Source organism: Desmodus rotundus, chromosome 7, assembly GCF_022682495.2.
Source record: "Desmodus rotundus isolate HL8 chromosome 7, HLdesRot8A.1, whole genome shotgun sequence".
NCBI lineage: Eukaryota > Metazoa > Chordata > Mammalia > Chiroptera > Phyllostomidae > Desmodus > Desmodus rotundus.
In genome coordinates this window covers 14,667,081-14,686,964 of record NC_071393.1, presented here as the reverse complement: position 1 = coordinate 14,686,964, position 19,884 = coordinate 14,667,081, and the positions used below count along the sequence as shown (strand labels likewise).

Below are 19,884 nucleotides of genomic sequence, written 5' to 3'. Positions count from 1 at the left end.
CCTGTCACAGGCAAGAAGGATCCAGGTGGCTGAAGCCAGAGATTGGGAGGAGGGGCCAGGAGCAGTGCATCTGGGGGTGCTCACTTCAGATGCCCTGGATCTAAGTAAATGGGTAGAGGGCATGCAAGGGCCGGTGCCCCGTAAAGTTAGAGACTTCATGAGAAAAAGTGAGGGCTTAGGACAGCCACTGGGTTGGGGTCAGTGAACAAGGGATGGGCAGGAGATGGCAGCAGGGAGGGAGGAAGCCGAGGGAGCCTTTGGCTTTCTGTTGGTGTTGGGACAAGGGAGTGACAGCAGGAGGGCCTGGGTTCTGAGTCCAGGTTGGCTTCTGAAGCTGAGTTGAGGGTGGCCCGGAAGGAGAGCCTGTTCTGTGGCCCCAATTCAGAGTCAGCGTCTGGTTGATTTCCTGGCCATTGGCCTCAGCTCCTCCTTCTGCTCTAGGCCTATCTGCATTCCATGTGCATCATCCACCGGGATCTGAACTCACACAACTGCCTCATCAAGCTGGTATGTTCCCCTCGCTGGGCCTCCCCAGGGCCTGCCTGCAGGGCTTCCTTGTCATGAGGGAGACTGACTGTCCCTTGTTGCTTTAGACCGGAGATAATGCCTAGGGCTCCCATCTTGCCTTTCCTCTGCCTCGGACGCACTCTTCTGTCTCCTAGGCTCCTAGACACTTGCATATACAATTCCACCTTTTCCTGGTAGCAGCCCTTGAAATCCTTTGGATAGAAGAGGTTCTGTATACAGAGCCCTGTCGCTTTCCCTGGTTTTGCCCCATGATGGTCCCGAAAAGCAGCTCACAGTGGACCCCATTTTATATCTCTGGCACCTGAGGCCACAGCACTAGTAGGTCTGCAGTGACTGGGCTGGGGCCTGTATTCCTCCCCCTGGCCAGTCAGCTCTGGTTGTTACAATGTTATTCCTCCTTTTGACTTGCAGTCTGGCTTCCTGAGTGTCCTGCCCTGGCTTCACCCTCTGGACCCACACCAAACAATCGTAATCCCTTTTCCACATGACTGCCCGGTAGCTATTTGAAGAGCTTATCTCCCCCAAGAACCCCACTGACCGCCTCCACCTTGTCTTTCTCTGTCTTATCCTGATTCTAGCCATGGCCTTAAATCTTCTGGGGAACAAGGCAGGATGGGAAACAAAACAAAACAAATGCCCTGAACCACCGCCGAGTTCCATTCTCTAGGGCTCAGAGCCTTACCCCTCCCGGCTGTGAGCACCCCCGGGCTGGGGCTCTGCCATGCGGAGACACCAAAGGGTCCGAAAACACATGCTGAGCCGTGTCTGTCAGAGCGAACTTCAGCTGTGACTCACTCTGCTTTGCTGCACATCTTTCCTCCCGTTCTCAATGACTTCCCTTGGAAATGTCCCCACCAAGTCCTGACCTGGCCTTCGTCCCACCAGGACAAGACTGTGGTGGTGGCAGACTTTGGGCTGTCACGGCTCATAGTAGAGGAGAGGAAAAAGCCCCCAGTGGAGAAGGCCACCACCAAGAAACGTACCCTGCGCAAAAATGACCGCAAGAAGCGCTACACGGTGGTGGGAAACCCGTACTGGATGGCCCCTGAGATGCTGAACGGTGAGTCCTGGTGCCCTGGGAGGGACACGCTCCAGAGGGGAGTTGGGGGCCACATCTTGCAGCAGAGCTCTGGGAACTCCAGGGAGGCCTAAGTGAAGTATAAGGCCTAGTACTCAGAGCTGAAGGCTGCATGATTTATATTCCTTGCCAGACTGGGCTGCATAAACTCCTTCCTCCTGAGTTCAGGCCTATTAGCTGGTCAGTGTTCCACCCAGGCTAAGGGGAAGGTCTGACTGGCTTCTATGCCCCAAGGGTAGGTAAGAGCTCAGGCTACTTACTCTGTGAGCTCTGTCTAGCCTTTAGTCTCTCTATGCTGAGAACTGAAGTGCGGTGCCCTCTTGTGGATAATGCTCAAACCAGCCAGAAATGCTGGCTGGGACTCTGGAACCCCATAAGATCGTGAGGCCTCAGAAATGGTTTGATGCAACCCTTTTTGGACTCTCGGGCCCAGAGAGGTTCCATGGTTTGCCCAGGAGCACACAGCTGGGTAATGGCAGAGAACAGATCAACCCTGGTCCAGTTCCTTTCATTGCTCCATGCAGTTTCATCGTGGGCACTGTTGTTTTACAAGATCTTAATCTGTGCAGCCCACCCAGGGCCGAGGAAGGGTGCTCGTCAGGTGGGAAGCCTTTGGAGCATCCCCACGGATCCTGTTCTAGTCCTGGTTCTTAGCTGTGGCCTGGCTTTGCCCTGGACTCAGTGCAGAGCAGGTAAGGGACCAAACCTAATAGCCAGCTCTCCTTTGTTCCCCAAGGAAAGAGCTACGATGAGACGGTGGATGTCTTCTCTTTCGGGATCGTTCTCTGCGAGGTGAGCTCCCTCACGTAGACAAGGCCTGAGGCAGCAGGCCTAGCAGCTCTGCCCTGCCTCAGAACTGGCGCTGCTCCTCCTAAAATGAGTAACTCACAATAAAGTCAACACGAGTTTAGGGTTTTACAGTTTATCACACATCTGTTAACACAACTTCTCATTGGTCCCATGAGAAGGACGGAGTAGAGTTTTTCCAGGTGAGGAAACAGTCTCAGAAAGGGGCAATGCCTCGCTCTGAGCCACAGGATCAGTAAGGGGCCGGTGAGACCAGGAAAGGCAGGAGATTGTTCAAGTGGCTCTCTAGCCAGAGGCAACCTTTCCCCTTCCCCAGGCCCTAGAGGTGCCTCTGCCCTCAGCCTGGAAATGGAAGTAGCCACTCTAGGAAGTGCCAGCCCACTTAGCACAGTGCTGGGCACCGTGGGGTACAGAGTGAGTCTTGGAAACGTTCCTGCCCTCAGGAGCTTAGTTCAGTCTATCTCGAAGCATTTAGTTGAACACGTACATTCAGTGGTTTCTGTAATTTTTATAAAGTGGTGAGTGGTAAAGGAGAGACAAGGAGTGATTGGAATAATGAAGAAAGGTTATTTTAAAAATTGTTTTCTTGCCCTGGCTAGTGTGGCTCAGTGGACTAAGTGCCAGTTTGCAAACCCAAAGGTTGCCAGTTTGATTCCTGATCAAGGCACATGGCTGGGTTGCAGGCCAGGTCCCTAGTTGGGAGCATGGGAGAGGCAACCTGTAGATGTTTCTCTCCCTCTTTTTCTCCGCCCCCCTTTCAAAATCAATAAGTAAAATCTTTTTTTAAATTTTTTGTTCTTTCATAGAAGGCAATTGAGCACCTACTGTATGCAAAGCACTAGCCTGGCACCAAAGGGTTTCAGACATGAGTCAGACCCAACGCCTGCCCGCACAGAGCCTGAGCGCTGATGGGGAGCACAGGGCCGGGTGGGACGGGTGGGAGCTGCCCCTCCGGGTCTGGAACGTTGTGCTTCTGGGGCATCGAGGCCTCTTCCAAACCCTGCTCCGTGCGCTCTCCCTCTCAGGAGCGCACCGTGCCTCGCCTCAACCCCCACCCCCCAAAATGTTACCACCACCTTCCTCTTGGGTAAGTTCCAAGGGCCCTTCTTTTGTCTCTAACGCATTTCCTGAGTCCGTTTCTTCCACCGCTCACTTCTGCCTCTGTGGCTTTCTACATAAACTTTCTCTTATTTAAAAAAAAAAAAAACCCTCCTCAATAATGAGACTCTCAGTCAAGAGACAAGTCTGTATTAGCAAGATTTGGAGAGTCAGGGTCAGGGGGGCAGCTCTTGAACCTCAGTTCCATCTTCTTCCTGCCCTTCCTGTCCACAAACCGGCGTCCCTCTCCCCCGCTACGTGGCCGCACCGTCCGCAGTCCTGACCAGCCATGCTCTCACCTGCAGATCATCGGGCAGGTGTACGCAGATCCTGATTGCCTGCCCCGAACACTGGACTTTGGCCTCAACGTGAAGCTTTTCTGGGAGAAGTTTGTCCCTACAGACTGCCCCCCGGCCTTCTTCCCCCTGGCCACTATCTGCTGCAAACTGGAGCCCGAGAGCAGGTTGGAATCCGGCCCCTTTTGCCCAGCCTTCGGCTATCCCAAGCCCTTCCCGGGCATGGGGGTGGCAGAAGCCTTGAGCTCAAAGATGTGGCTGTCAGCCACTCAAGGTGCCCCAAAACTCTGACATGCCAGGTTGGGGGATGGGGGTGAGGGCACAGTAGCAAGTGTCCTGGGTATAACACAGAGACACAGCCATTAAAAGAAATTTTAACAGAACTCACCCAAACCTGTACCATTCTGACAAATTAAGTGTCTTCATGTCTCCATATTCCCCATCCATGTCCATGTACACACTTTTTAGATTCTGACCTCAAATAGAGAAAAATTTTATATTCTGCCCTGCATTTTCCTTGTTACCATCCAGTCTCCCTATTTGTCATTTCTGTGAACGACATGAAATTCTATGAAGAGGCTCCCTGAATGTATTATAATACACATAATGTAGGGAGAGATGTTCAGGTTTTTCCAGTTTCTCTCTACAGTAGGTGTTACTACAGTGAGCATCTTCATGCATTTAACTAATTTCCTCCTCAAGGAAATCTTTTTAAAATCACCTTAGCCCTGGCCGTCATGGCTTAGTTGGTTGGAGTGTGGTTCCTAACCAAAAAGTTGTGGGTTTGATCCCTGGTTGGGACACGTGGGAGGAAGAAGCCAGTCAAAGTTCTTTCTCTCACATCCCTCCCTCTCTTTCTCTCTCTCTCCCCCACCCTCCCTCTCTTAAAAAGCAATGGAAAAAAAAATGTCCTTGGGTGAGGATAAAAAAAATTACCTTAATTTTCTCAGGTTCTCTCTACAATAGGTGTTACTACAGTGAGCTTTCATGCTGAGTAACTTTCATTATCATCAAAGTCATCCCAGGTCCTTTCAGGTTTGTGCATTATGAAACTAGAATCTTGTGCTTATTTTTTCTGCTATCAAAAATCATGTTTCTTTTAAAAAACCAAAGTCAAACACTACTGAAGTACCTAGCACAGGAACTATACATCGTCTAGAATCCCCTAATCAGCGTGCCCCTGAACACGCGCCTCACTCCCTAACTCCGTCTCCCCAAGGTGACCAGCTGGCACAAAATCTTCATTTTTCAATGATTTCCTAAGGTCCACTGTAGAGGCGGGCTTGGCTGGTGGGAGGCTCCAGATTTTGTTCCTTCATGGGCCAAAGGACCACAATCCTTTAGTAACACCGAAGTAAGGGCGTGAGGGAAAATGTGACTTTACACAATATTTGTTTGGTAATACCCCTTTTCTCAGTCATTCTAAGTGTCTGTCTTGAATTCATTCGAAAAGATCTGCGGAGTGCCTGCCACATGCTAGATCCTAAGCCCTTGGGATACAGCAGTGGACAAAAACGTGCCCCCTGGAACTCACGGTCTAGCATGGAAGAGAACCTGGACCGAACACGGGAAAGGGACAGCGCTATGCACAAAGGGGTCAAGCTGAGGGAAGGCAATTGTTTGGGGTACGAGCTGTAAATGTGTACGTAGCGATCAGAGTGGGCTGAGAAGGTGAGGAAGTGAAAACATGGAGGAGGCGGAGGAGTAAACCCAAGATGTCCTAGGGTTCCGGGGCACCTACGTTACTTCCACCGCAGCAGGAGCCCACAGTTTGCTTTCTCCTTGGGAAGAGTTGCTGAGTCTCTGACATGCCCTTTCCCGGGCAGACCCACTGATGTGGAAACAGCCCGAGGACTGGAAGGATCTTTTCAAAAGGCACCTAGTCCAGTCCCGCCTTCGATGATTGCATTTTCTCCAAGACACCGGAGGAACTTTTTTACTCCCAGACTTTTATTCTTAAACTAACCCCTGGAGCCACGCCAGCCCCCTTACAGGGTTATCTATAATCTTTACAGCAAAGCAGTTTCCCACAGAGGCCCTGGGTAAGGGACTTGCCGGAGGTCATACACCTAGGAAGTGGTTAAGTCATATGCCTGGGGACCTTCTACACCACCCCATGGTCCTACCCATATTTCACCTATTTTACCCCATCTTTTCCTAGGCCGGCATTCTCAAAACTGGAGGACTCCTTTGAGGCCCTCTCTCTGTACCTGGGGGAGCTGGGCATCCCACTGCCTGCAGAGCTGGAGGAGCTGGACCACACTGTGAGCATGCAGTATGGCCTGACCCGGGACTCGCCCCCCTAGCCCTGGCCCAACCCCCTGCTGTGGGCAGGGCCCTCCTGGCTTCCTGTGGATTGGCACCTTGTCTAGAAGCAGAACAAGCCATCCCTACTACCTCCCCAGGAGGCGAGCGGGCGCAGCACCAGGGAAATGCATCTCCACACGTTTTGGGACCTGGTTACTGTCTATAAATCCAACACTCGCCTGAAAGCTGTGAAGAAGAAGAAAAAAAAGCCTGGCTTCTGGGCCAGGAGGAATCTTACTCGTGACCATTCGGGAACTCCCTGGGATTCCGGGATTCCGGGCTAGTCAGTGTGATCTGGACCTGCTGGGCGAGATTCCAGGGTGAACCTGCCCCTGGGCTCTGAAGTGTGGTCGGCTGAGGACAGGAGGACTTCAAGTGGTGGTGGCTGAGAGAAAGACTGGTGGCCAGGCTGCAGTCCGAGGATGTGAAATGACAGTGGTGCTACCCACCTTCCACTCCCTGTGCTGCCCTCCCCTGGGTGGGGTCAAGGAAATAGGTTTTGAAGAGTCCCTTAACCTGTGGTGGAGCTGGCCAGGAGTCAGGGCAAGGGCTGGCTTCTGGTCACCTCCCAGGCCACGTCGGTGTCAGGGGCAGTGTACATCTTGTGTTCTCCAACTGTACTGCTCGAGACAGGCTGAGAATTTCTGCGTTGGCATCCTTTCTGCCTGCAACAAGAAGTCACCCGCAGTGCAGGAGGAGGCTGGGGACTGGAAAGAGGCCCTGCCCTCTAGAAAGCCCATACCCTGGCCGCTGTCACTCATATCCCGGTGGGCACCTCAGTCAGAAGCTTGAGACACTTTGCCTAGACCTAGATGAGTTCTGGAGGATGGTATGGCTTGTCGCAGGCCCAGTGTATATGGCTAGGGGAGTGGGAATCTCAGCGGTCTCTTGGCCTTGGGGCAGCCACTCCTCACCTTTCCCCATCCCTGGTCCAGGCACCAACTTGGGTGGGAAGAGGTGGTGGCCAGAGTCCCAGAGCTTAGATGCTGGGAGAGACATCTCCATGAGCTGGGCCCTCTGGCTTCTACTTCGCCTGCCGGCTGTCCCACATCAATAGCTCCTGGCTGCAGCCTCCTGAGCCACAGCCATGGGTGCTGAAAAGCCCTGGGGGCACCCTCTACCTTGGCTCCCAGATCTCCAGTGACTCAACACAAATAGATTTGCCTCTTCCTAAGCATCTGTGAGCGTGGGCCATATTTAACAAATTGGGAATGGGTTTGGGATATTACTGCGATGTGTGGTGGTTGTATTGGGGGTGGGAGGGAGGAGGTGGGTGGGAATGATTCGGGAGAGTGGTTGCTGTTAACACTATCTTGTTCTGTCTGTTGGGTGACATGTGAAATACTGTTTATAGACCTGATGAGTTGTGGGATTAGGTGTCATCTCTGGCTATGCTGTGTGGACCATACTTATGTGTGGAGTGTGCAAGCTTGTGGGGTTGAGCCCTGGGCTCACAGAGGCAGCAAGGTCAGCGCCGTGTGGCTGGTTGTGCCTCAGCTGTACGTGGGAGTGGTGGGCCCAAGTTGGACCATTGAGCAGACCAAATAAATTAAGCAGTAACGTAAGCTGAGAATACTGAGAGTGAAAAGTGACTTGGGGCCTGGCTCAGGGAGACACATGTGGAGGGTCTGCTGGCCCGTCTGCCAGAAGTGCAAGGCCTCTCCTGCTCCCTTCTAGAAAAAACGCCCCTGGCCACCTTCGGGTCCAGGTCACATGACTCCCCACGGCAGGGAGTTGTCATGCTCCCTAATTCTGATCCCCTTTCCTTATGTAGACACCAGCCTGCTCTAGAGAACGTGGCACATCCCACCTGAGGCAGCCCAGTCCTTGAAGCAGGTCTTGACTTCCACCTACCAGCTGAATTGTTCCTTTGGGTCCCTACACTCCCACCCTCTGATCCACCTACAGTCCTAAAGCCTGGCTATCCTGGAGCTGCAGTCCCCAACCTTTTTGGCACCAGGGACTGGTCTCATGGAAGAAAATTTTTCCACGGACCAGGATGGGGGCAGGGAGTTTGGGGATGACGCAAGCGCGTGACTTTCAAGCTCACCTGCCATGTGGCCTAGTTCCTAACAGGCCATGACCTGGGGGTTAGGGACCCCTGTCCTAGAGTCTTTGCAGGGCTGGGTGTCACCTTCACAATGGGAAAAAAGTGAATGCAAGTTTCCCCCACCCCTTGTGTTTCCCTGCAAGTGCTTGAGAGCAAGACTCAGCTCTCGCTTCCGCACTTGGGGGATGTTGTGGAGGGGTGACCAGTGGGCGGGATGGGATGCTGCTATCTGGTTAGTGGTTATCCTGGGCACAATATAAATCTACATACCCAAAGGTGATTTCTCCCAAAGCTTGAGGATAGAATCTGGGTCCTGGTAAAACATGCTTGAGGGTTCCCTTTGCTGTTAGATCTACAGAGAAGTGTCTGGGCTTGGGCAGAGACCTCTGCGTGTTCCCAGAAGCTGACAACCTATTATTGAAATTCCCTGCTGAAAAGTCCAGCAAACACTCCTATTGGGAGCTGCTTCTGGAGCCCTAGGAGTGCCCCGCAGGGGCCTTCCTTAGCCCAGAGCTGTTTTGGCCTCCGAGCGCTCATCCCCCTGTGTACACCCATCCTTCCTTTGGCTACCACAGCACGACCACCCACCACCCGTTTCCAGCTCCAGCCGAGGGCTGCCTGAGCGTTCATTTAACCTCCTCTGCCTCAGAGAGAATGTGGAGGGGGGGATCTGCAGTGACTGACTGCCCATGGAGACGCCCACACACCCACCTCTGCTGCAGCCCCAACCTGAGAGACGTGGTGAGGACTGCAGTTACCAACCGTTCAGCTTTCTGCCACCTCCCAGTGACAGAGCCAGGGCCACAGAGGTGTTGACAAGGTAACCAAAAGCTTCCCGATGTACGAAAGAACTGTTCCTGACACCCCCCCCCAAAAAAAACTCAGTCCATCCTTTCTTTAAAATGTATTTATGTAAGTCAAATGCAGAGCAATTTCCTGCACTTTCATATGCAGGTGTCAGAATGAGGTATATAAAACATGTACACAGAGAAATGCTTTTATAGAAAAGTAGAAACCAGTAATCTCTTCAGCAGCACTTAACACCAAGGGACCCCCCCCACCCAGGCCTAGGTTCCCTCAGCAAATCTCCCCTGGAAACAGCCTGCTAAAGAGAACAGTCCCCACTAATCCCCCTCTCCACATGGGGCAGTAGAAGGGCTTTGGGAAGAAAACTGGATAGGGAGCATTGCTAAGGCCTCCGAGTGCGACATCAGGACTTTGCGGCCCTGCTGAGCTGCTGGCACAGTGCGGCACAGTGCCGTGGGGAAATGTGGTCCCCTTGGCTGTGCCTGTAACTTTCTCTATAATCTTGAGTGTCACTTTCCCCCTCTGGGCTCCTCTGTCAAACAGGCTTGAGGATCCCTAAGATCCCTTCCAATGATTCTGACTGTTGTACAAGTTAGGGCTTGGGACCCCAGCTCTAGTGCCTTCACTGGAAGGCGCTGGCCTGGAAGCCACAGAGCAACCTGCAAACCCCAGGCCACTGCAGGGGCATGCGCTGAAGCACTTGACTACCTGACTTCTGAGCTTAGTTTCCAGGTTAACCTCTCAGACGCAGCTCACAAGGCCCCACTGTGTAATTCCTGTAGGTTGGCTGGCTGTTGTCTTACCCCTACAAAATGAAGAGCAGTCACTGTCCACCCTAGAGAGAGACTGGGGTACCCCAGGTCCACCTCACGTCCTGTGGCCTAAGGCAGTCGCGGATCCTTCTCTCCCCTCTTCCTAAGTGGAATGTTCAGTGCAGTTCTTCCTCGCCTTTCGAAACAGGAAGAGGCCCTGAGCCCACGCCCAGCCCTACTCTTGTCAAGGCACATCGCTGCCAGCGAGCTGGAGCACACCCAGGAAACCCCAGCCTCGATCCCATTCTCAAACCACAGTTCTGACTTTTGTACAAACTCATTTCCGGTTCTCAGAGGTCAGTAGGGAGTTCCATCCCAAATATTATTTAAACTAAATATATATTTTTAAATGCTCCCTCTCGACCTGCTTGACCGAAAGTATATAACAGTGTATGCCACATAAGCCCACAGAGAACAAATGGAAAGGCGGAGAATGAGGCCACCTTAGATAATAAAGCACAAAGGAGCCTGGGGGAGCTCCCTGTCCATCCCTGATTCAGTTCCGGGGCACAGGCAATGTCTGGAAGCCCTTGTCAGCAGCACTGCTGTGGGGGCTGCTGCTGTCTCCATCCATGGGCAAAACCCTGCTCCAAGCGATGGAGAAGGCATTGGTGGGACCCTACCCATCTTTGTCCTCAGCCCACAGCACCACCTGCTTCTGTCTTAGGATTTCCCCAAAACAAAACAAAACAACAAAAACAAAAAAACAACAACTCGAGGGAGAGTGTTAACCACAACAAAAAGTGTAGCTCCTCCCAGCGGTAGGAGGGTAGGCCATCCTGCACCAGTCCCTGCATGGGCTCCTGCCCATCGTGGGGGTGCTCAGGCCCCAGGAGTGCCTGCCTGTCCCATAAGGGGGGCACTGCCCTCCTGAAGGTCGCCTGGCGTCTGACTGGTGTGGACCACAACAGTCTTCTCATCCACGATCTCACAGGTGGCGTTGGTGAAGGCGGACAAGGGTAGGGTGATTCTCTGCATCTCTCTCTCACGCATTTTCTGGTCATGCTGCTCTTTCAGGTCCTTCCCCCTGGCGAGAAAAGCGGGAAGCATTCAGGCTGTGCCTTCTGCATGGCTTTGCTTACTAGATAGCATCGTGGAGGCCCGGGCAGGGCAGGAGCTAGCTGTGGTCACAGCGAATCAGTGGCTGATATGCTAGACTTCCATTCAGCCAGACTGCCTTAACCCAACAAGGGCCGCCTCCGCCTCTGGTGTCTTTCCTCTTCTGTGAAATGGGGGATAGTAGAATGAACCTCACAGAGCTGCAGGGGGGCTCAAGGAAGAGAATATAGAAGAGACTCTTAAAGCAAGATACAGTTTTGTTCTTTCAGCCCAGGACTCCAAGAGACCCAGAGAACTGTCAGCCCTAACCCAGGGAGTGCAGAAAACTTACCTGACCATCCTGTCCTGAGACAGTCATCTTATTCTGAAGCCCCAAAAGGTATGAGCCTCAGTTGGACATGTGGACTGTCCCCAACCCATGCGCAAGGCAAAAAGGACTCTGAGGGCTGCTTAGGTCAGTGGGAAACAATGAGACCATGACCATCAGACCCCTTAGTTTCCACACACCTTTGAGTTACCATAGTGCTCAGTGACCCAGTCGGCATGGTGTTGCCCTTTTTTTTTTTTTTTAAGATTTTATTCATTTTTAGAGAAAGGGGAAGGGAAGGAGAAAGAGGAGAGAAGCATCAGTGTGGTTGCCTCGTGCATGCCCCGAACTGGGGACCTGGCCTGCAACCCAAGCATGTACCCTGACTGGGAATTGAACCAGCGACCCTTTGGTTCACAGGCCAATGCTCAATCCACTGAGCCACACCTGTCAGGGCTGGTGTTGCCCTATTTACTCACGTGGGGCACTTCATTCTCAGCTGAACCCTAGGAATCGGGTCTCGGCGTTCATCTTATAGATGAAGAACTAGCCCAGAGAAGTGAAGGAACTCTCTAATTGCATGGTGGGCTCAAACCAAAGTGTGTTGGACTCTGATACTCAGAGAAGTTAAGACCTAAGCAGGGTCACCCCAAAGAAATGGTGAGGCAGAGACTCAAACCCTATGTTCTGGCTGCTCATACAGGGTCCTTCCCACTGGACCAGGCTGCCCCCACTGCAGGCCAGAGAGGGGTGAGTGCCTAGGACACTGCACAACAGAACCCGCACCCAGGACCTAGGTCAGCACCCTCCAACGCCAGCACCTGGACACGTGGGCTCAGCTGTCGGGAGAAATCTTCCCCCTTCCGCCCAAAGAGGCCTTGCCACAGGCAGCTGATGGATGACCTGAGGCAACACAGGTCTGCTTCTTCCTCCAAAACTCCGGGGCCGATGGCTGAGATCTGATGGATCGCACACCCTTCGTGATGTGAGGTGCAGTGACAAGAGACCGGAGGAGGATACTGAGAAAATAGTGGGCTGGAAAGGAAAGCCTGTACAGGTGCCTGAGAACCGTCTGCAACCAGTTCTAATGTTCTAGTACCGGCTCGGCAAACAGCCTCGCTGAGCCTTGGCTCCCTCATCTGTGAAATGAGCGTTGTATCTATCTCAAAATAAGAGAGTGAAAGTGAAAGCGTTTTGAAAACAGTGGAACTGCGGTAAAATTCACAGAAGGCCCTAGCCGGTGTGGCTCGGTTGGTTGGGCATCGTCTGGCAAACTGAGAGGTCACGAAATCAATGGCCCTTCAGGACCCATGCCCGGGCTCCGGGTTCGGTCCCCAGTCAGGGCATGTGCAAGAGGCAACCAATCGATGTTTCTTTCCCTCTCTTCCTCCCTCCCTCCCCCTCTCTCTGGAATCAAAAAAAAAAAAATTAGAGAAGGTTATTATGATTTGCCCTGAATATGACTTGACTCACCAACCAATGTTATCTTAATCTGATTTCCCAAGGAAACTCTCCTACTGACCAGCCAAGGCAAGCATTGTTTATGGGACCTCAGCAACGCCCCTCCTCTCTGGGCATTCATTTCATCATCCGTAAAACAAGATGGACTTGGGTTCCCTCCGGGCCCCTAACATTCTGTGAGATCTCTCGCATGATACGTGCTGTGACTCCCTCGTCCTTACTGGGAGGTCACAGAAGGCAAATCTCCCAGGGTCACTGAGTTTCTGAAAGTGAAAGCCCGAGGCTCTTGCCTCATCCTACTCATTGGCCTCTGCACAGGACACCACCAACTCCCACAGCAGAGTAACTTCCGGGGCACCTGGAGGGGAAATGCACATGGAGAGAGGGATGTCTGGACCAAGTGCACCCCCACTCACAGCCCGAGATTCACTGTGCCCTTGAGCGCTGCCCATCGGTTACAGCTGCTGCCTCATAGAAGGAAACCCCTACCTCTGTTATGAAACAAAAAGCTGGTTTTACCCACACAGAGAGAAACTTCAAAGGTCTGGGCTTAATTTTATTAAGGGATCCCCCAAGCCAGCAGAAGACCAAAAAGGAATTTGCAAAAGTGCAGCGTGCAAGTATTTTTGCCCAAGAGGGTACTTCCTGAGTATCTACCAAACTGCCAAGGAACGGCCTTCCCGTCATCCAAATGAGAAGAGCTACCTGTGCACCTACTGGATGCCACCCGCTTTTTACACGTACCATCTTTGTTTAATTTCCACACCAACTCTGCAAGTCAATATCCGTATTTTATAGATGAAGAAACCGAGACGTCGCTTTCCTCAGCACCCTCCTTTACCAAACATTGGGCTGTGGCCAGCTGGGCGGCGGATAACGGTCAGGGTGCAGCAGATACATCTTCAGGGGTAAAAAAGACTTCCTATCAATGGGCAGAGCAGGGCTGGGACAGCGGCCAAGGGCAAAGGAAGCAGGTGCTGGCACTCATCTGGATTATAGCCTTACTCATCTAGAAGCCTCAAAACACACCCACCCCAAGAGCCCCCTGTTAACAATGCCTGTGAGTCCTGGAGATGCACTGGCTGCCCCCAGCTTGCCTGATGGTCTGGGAGAGGCCACCAAGTCTGCGGCGCTGACCACCAGGCAGCGCCGTCCTCTCTCGCTTTCCTTTGGTAGGGGTGGGGTGGGGGGCAGCCAGGTTGTTGTCAGGCAGCCAAGAATCAACAAAAGGCTTATTCACTGGCTCAGCTCCTCTCCTAAGGGGGTAGAGTGGTGTTGACTTACAGTTTTTCCCTTGCCTTTTTTTTTTTAAATCAGAAAATAAGCGCTCCCTCCAGAGCTAGCTAGCACACACACTATGCTTGGGGCAGGAACAGGGAGCTGCGGACTCACCTTGTGGCCCAGACAACCAGAACAAAGACCTGCCACGCTAAGCCCTCACCCACCCCCACCTGCCACCCTTCTTCCCCTGAGAGGAAGCTTGGTGCCTGCTTGCCCTGCTCTTCCCAGCCAGGGGAAAGCTCCACCCCATTAGCCTCCTGGCCTTTTGGCAGAGTTTAAGGCTTGCAGTAATTCTACCCCTGACTGCTCCAGGGCCAGCTTCAGGAGCTGTGCTGCCCAGAGAGAGCAGGTGTGGATGAAGATACTCTGAGAAGGGTACAGGGCAAGGCGGGTGGAGGTACCTGAGACCTCCTACAGGCAACACAGGTTTCTTCACATGATTCCACAACTCTGAGCCACCCCTGTCTTCACGGTCAGAAGCAGTGCCGTCCGTCCCACCCCGCTGCTCAGGGAAAGTTCCTCAAGGCAGCTAAGGTCATTAATACCAACTGTACACGCAAACTACACTCTGTCGTTTCATCCGCACAGCAAACCTATACGCTGTCTATTAGGGCTTCTCCTTCAGAGATGGGAAGGCAGGGGCAGAGAAGTTAAATCATGTATTCAAGCAAATGGCAGAGCAGGGGTTTGAACCTGGGAGTGCTTGCAGCCACCAGCAGGTTAATAGACATTTTGGGAATTAGAGCTGGGAGGGTCAGCATAGCTAAGTCCTCCCCCTACACCATTTTAAAGATGCAGAAACTCTGACAAAACCAGAGAAGGTAAATGACTTGTCTAGTGTCACACCCAGAATCGGTAGCAGTTCCAGAACCGGACCCTGGTTCTTTTGACTTCTAAACCCTGCTGTTTCATGTTGAACGTTTCTATTTTTTCCTACCGTCCTCTGCAATTCAGGGCAAATTTGCAGGAAGCTACCGGGTCTCTCTGGATATTGAGAAATACTGATAATCCTTAGACACACCTTATTAGCCGTGTAGCTGGGACGCTGCACTTCATTCCTCTAGGTCTCAGCTCCTCACTGTAAAATTGTGTAAAAGTGATCCTTCTAGTGTGGCCGTGAGGCTTGGGCAAGATCATCCGGGGAGAGCACTCAGTACAGCCCTACTTACTAAGAAACACGTAGTAAACGTTGGCTGCTACTGCAACTGTTTAACCTGATTGGCGTTCTACTGTTCACACTCAATACTCATTGTAATGATCTTGGGTGAGTGGGTGTGGGGTTGGTGTGGTGTGTGGGCAGGGATCTTTCCCCTTTTAACAGTCAAGAAACTGAGGTGCAGAGCATCAGAACTCACACCCAACAGCTCTTTCCAGGACATTCTATTCTCTGATGGTGGGGGACAGCCTGCCCAGCCCACATACAGTTTCCTGTTCTACAGTCTGTACTCGAGTACTTCTGTGAGGGAAAGAGTGCTCCGGTGGTTAGCGATGAGGAGTCTCGTGACTCGGTGTCTTGCCCTGCACAGGAAGGTAAATTCAGGGCAGTCTCGTGACAGCCTGGAGGAGCAAATCTAGCAGAAAGGTCCGACTTCCTCACTGGCAGGAGAACCGAGCTCTGAATGAAGAAGGTTTATCCAGCTGAAGCACCTGCAGGCCTGGAACCTGTCACAGGCTTGGAGGAGGGTCCACTGCTATCCAGTGGCTAAGAAAGGAGGGCTCAACTCAGCCAATATGGTTCGGTTCTGATTCCGAATTGTAGGCCAGGGCCACAGCATTTCAGCTAACTCTCTGAAATGAACAAGCAGGTGTCCCTGGACCTGCCACATCAACCATCTCACTGGGGGCAAAATCCTTGGTCTGGGACTCAGGAGGCCCTCTCAGGTCAAATTTGCTTCCTGAATCATAGAAAAACAGAGAAGGAAGAGGGCTTGGCTTGGAGGGTGCTAGCATAGTACCCACACTTTACAGAAATAAAAACAACTATCATTTATGATCACTGAGCTAAGCAGTCACATTCTCTAGCTACAGCAAGGCTGTGGAGTAGCACACAGAAGCACCTTGCCCCAAGTCACACAGACAGCTAGTTAGTGGCAGGGTGAAGGCTTGGCCTCACCAAATACTAGGTGTGTGACTCAGGCAAGGTGTATCTCCTCTCTTGCCTTGCCTCCTAATCTGTAAACTGGGAATCATAACAGTATTTGCCTCAGAAAAGTGATTGTGAGACTGGAGTTAAAGGATGCCAACTGCTTGAAGCAATGTCTGGCATAAGGTAGTGTTCCCTCCTGCTGCTATTGCTGTTTTTGTTGTTGTTGTTATTAACACCAAACACTTCCTCGTTTTCATCTGTAAAATGAGGAGGGTGACTGTATCACCTCTAAGGACACTATTTATTTCTTGCTGGGTGATCCCCTGGAGCTATGGGCTCAGACATGGCCCTCGCCGCTGGAAAGTGCAGACCACCGTGTCACTTCCCTTACAGAAAGCCTTCTCAGACCATGGAGAGAAAACTCACACTTAGGGCTGGAAGTCAAACCCCCTGACTTTGCCCAAGAAAGGCAAATGATTTTCCCAAAGTCAGACAGTCCTGTAAAAAATTAATGCAACTCTGGCTAATCATCATGCACCTGTCACTGGCCTCGATCGCTTTTTCCACCTGGTATCTCAGGGGCCCTCTCGAAATAAGCACTCCTCCTCCTGCTGTCCCAGCCACCGGTTCTGTCCCTGAGTTTCCCAGGAAGCCTCCCTGGCTTTCTGAAATGTGAGGAGCAGGAAATAGGCTCTTCGTCCTACAACTCACTTTTTCCCTTCTTCCTAGAGGACGGACTTAGGGCTCAGGAAATTCCAACCCCAATGGCAAAAGTGGTGGGTGGGTTTCTCTTCTTGTAGCAGAACTTATAACTCCCCGAGAAAGTTCAATCTCTGGGTCCCTGCGATGAGTTTCCAGCCTGATTTCTGCAGTGTCGCCCATTGCCACACCACACACACTGGATTAGACATTGGGGAATTTGGTGTCAAAAGAAGCTGGGTTTGAATCCAGGTCCTGCCACTCCCAGAGTGTGACCTTGGGTGAGTCACTTCACCTCTCTGACAAAGGTTTCCTCATCTGTAAAACGGAGAACAAGAACCCCTACCTCACAAGGCTTTGGGGTGAGGAGTAAAGACACCAAAGGAAAGGGTTTGTCCTAGGTCACTGGGTAAAGACTAGAACCAAATCTCTACATCTTGATCTGGCTTCTCTCTTTCAACACCTCACTTCCTTTTTGGGTAGGAATGCCACAAAGGAATCTGACTCGACTTTGTGTACCTTTCTGCCCTCCTCCGAGGGAGCCCAGAAGCGAAGCTACTGACCTTTTGTAGGTGTATCCCAAGACGATGCCAGCTCCCACGCCGATGATGATCACCATCATGGTTATGCCCAGCACATACCCTGCCGAGGACAGGACACAAGGCCCCATTAGCCTCTCCCCAGACAGTCAGCAAATATTTCCTCATGAAGCCGGTAAGGGCAGGGTAGAGCAGTCATACCCAGGGTTCCCAGGTCCTTTTTCTCCTTGGAGTTCACCCGAACTCGCTGGCTGATTCCAATCACTGGCTGCACAGCTGCCGCCTCACTGCCGGCAGGCAGGGCGTTGGCAGGAGCGAACACCTGCACCTCATCTCCACTGGGCACTTCAGGCGTCTCCTCAGTTTCTGTCCTGGAGGTTGACACGTCCTGGGAAGTAGTCTCTGGAGGTGAAGGGGGAAACAGCTCTCTCAGAGAGTGGCCTGAGTGAATTCCACAGATGAACTTGGCCTTAGTGTTGGGGGAAGATGAGGAGGATCCACCTTAGATCCACCCACACTCACCGAAACCAAGCCCTATTCTGGGGGCAAGACCAAGCCAAAGAGTGCCACCCCAGAGCTGGGACAAGGCAAACGTGAGGGGAAGGCCGTAAGAAAGGACCTCTCCTGCCTCCCCGTCTTCATCTGCTCAGATCCTTGCTATCTTTCAAGGTTTACCTAGGTTGCCATCTTTTCCAGGTATCAATCACGACTTCTCTGGGCAGCTCACATTTATTGAGCCCGCGCTTTATGCCAATCGCTATGTTGCATGTTTACATATTCCACTGAAACCTAGAGAAACCGTCTTGCTGCCTCGGGTCCAACACGCCTGCACTAGAGAATCTAAGAAACTTGGACTCAAATATGAACCCTGCCGTTGCCTTAGTAAGTCACTTAACTTTTCTGAGGCTCAACCCCTGAAACAGCTTATACATGGGGCACTGTGACGGCCTCGGACCGTCCCTGGGGCTCCAGATCGGGAGCTGGCAGCCTAGGGGCTGGGCTCGCCTCTCTCGGTTGTTTACAAAGCGCCGGAGGAGGATGAGCTCACTCCGGGAGGCGGCGGCGGCCAATGGGCTTGGGATCCCGCGGCCCGGAGACAGTCCTGGCCAATCGGACGGCAGGGCGCGGGGCGGGGCCGGCCGGCGTCGTGCGGCCGCACGTGCGCGGTAACCGTAACATCCGTTCCCAGACAGCCCTGGTCCCCGGGGTCCCGTGGGTCCCGTGGGTCCTGGGTGGGTACCTGGGCAGCGCAGGTCTTCGCACCGCCGCTTCTCCGGGGCGCCGGCCTGGCCGCGGACGTAGCACCAGGGTCCGTGCGGGTCCCGGTCCGGGTTCCGGCAGTAGCTGTGGTTGCCGGCGCCTGGGGGGGGGGAGAGAAGGCGCCGTGGGCCGGGGCCGGGACTGCGGCCGCTGCCCGCCCCCGGCCCGGCGCGGACACTCACCCGCCTCGGGGGCAGAGACCAGGAGGCTCTGCGCATCCAGCCAATTGAGGCAGCGGAGGCCCGGCGCGGGGGAGGGCTGGTCCGCCCGGTACAGGTGGCCGTTGTCCCAGAAGCAGCCTGTGAGAAAGAAGAGCCCCCCAAACACTGATGGGCGAGCAGGGGAGCCCGGGTCACCTGAGCTGGGGGGTGACCCTGGATCCTGCTGGGCTTCCCTGACTCGCGTGGAAAACCCTGCCGGTGCCTGGAACCCAGCCTTATTTATTTATTTACTTATTTTTAAGCCGGAAAGCACTGCACAAGTGCTAAGGGTTGCAGTCCTGGAATTTGTGGCCCTCGTGGAGGAGAGTGCGGAGAGGGCCTGGGTGTTCTGGTTCGGTGGGCGGCCAGGCCTGAAATTTATCCCTGTGTTGTGATTCCATGTTACATAAACTCCGGTGTCCCCCTCTCCGCAGATAGGGCCACACTTCATAGGGAACATGCCCTCCTGAGAGAATTCTACAAAAGCCTTGACTCAGGCAGGCAAAAGAGAGCCTCAAACGGAGGGAACCTGCGTCATCTGCCTAGATGTAACTTCAAACTCCCACTCCCCTCTGCAGGAGAGCCATAGAAGAGGCTGAGGAAGGAGGGCTGTGTCTGGCTGCTCCATGCAAAGCCTCAGAAAAGGGCAGGACTTAGGGAGTAGGAGAGATGAACCCCCAAGTTCCATCCACTCCTAAGCCACAGGCAAGGAAGAGGAAAGAGAAAGTGGCTACTTGCCTTTGTTCTTAATGGCAAAGATGGAGCTGCAAGCCCCTGGCAGGGGAAAAAAAGAGGAAAAGGAAAAAAAAAAAAACCCTTCCAGGGGACAACAGAAACCAGCTAAAAGCTTCCTTTCCTGTCATCTTCCTGTGTAGCCTGGCCATGCTGGGGGAATAGGGAGCTTTACCCTCTCTGCTTCATTAAGTTGCTGCAGAAAGGAAAGATTGTAATCTTACCTCCAGATCCATGGGCTTCAGCTAGGAGCATGTTGCTGACGAGGAGTGTTTGCACCCAGGCCAGCAGCATCCTCACCACCTTCATCTTGCAGGTGATTGACCAACCGGGGTCCCCTTGGCGGCAGCTCTGCGGGAGGGTCCCAGCCTTGCAGTCTGACCTGCCCTTGTTACACTCTTCTGGTAAACAGCCTCTCTTTAGAACTGGGAGCTTCCCAGCTAGCTTTTGCAGCGAGGTGTTTTTTCGACTGAAAGG

The 19,884-nt window shown here is 52.9% G+C and overlaps 2 protein-coding genes across 4 annotated transcripts in view; one reads left to right on the top strand and one right to left on the bottom strand.

Moving 5' to 3' along the window:
- The window catches only part of LIMK2 (LIM domain kinase 2), a 49,128-nt gene extending 41,840 nt beyond the window's left edge, over positions 1 to 7,288 (top strand). For all 3 annotated transcript variants that reach the window (XM_024567120.3, XM_053928511.2, XM_053928510.2), the window contains 5 exons: positions 442 to 507; positions 1,414 to 1,588; positions 2,343 to 2,398; positions 3,817 to 3,974; positions 5,969 to 7,288. In XM_024567120.3, the coding sequence (XP_024422888.3) occupies positions 442 to 507; positions 1,414 to 1,588; positions 2,343 to 2,398; positions 3,817 to 3,974; positions 5,969 to 6,113 (600 nt within the window). In that variant the 3' untranslated portion in view covers positions 6,114 to 7,288. The remainder of the gene's footprint in view (positions 1 to 441; positions 508 to 1,413; positions 1,589 to 2,342; positions 2,399 to 3,816; positions 3,975 to 5,968) is intronic.
- A 1,747-nt stretch (positions 7,289 to 9,035) lies between these two features.
- Positions 9,036 to 19,869, bottom strand: PIK3IP1 (phosphoinositide-3-kinase interacting protein 1). The gene is made up of 6 exons (XM_024567123.4): positions 19,632 to 19,869; positions 18,658 to 18,774; positions 18,456 to 18,575; positions 17,417 to 17,617; positions 17,240 to 17,318; positions 9,036 to 10,810 (listed from the first exon to the last, which is right to left on the bottom strand). The coding sequence occupies exons 1-6, from the start codon at positions 19,714 to 19,716 to the stop codon at positions 10,606 to 10,608; spliced, it is 807 nt and encodes a 268-aa protein (XP_024422891.1). The 5' UTR covers positions 19,717 to 19,869; the 3' UTR covers positions 9,036 to 10,605.
- Between the last annotated feature and the right edge of the window lie 15 nt (positions 19,870 to 19,884).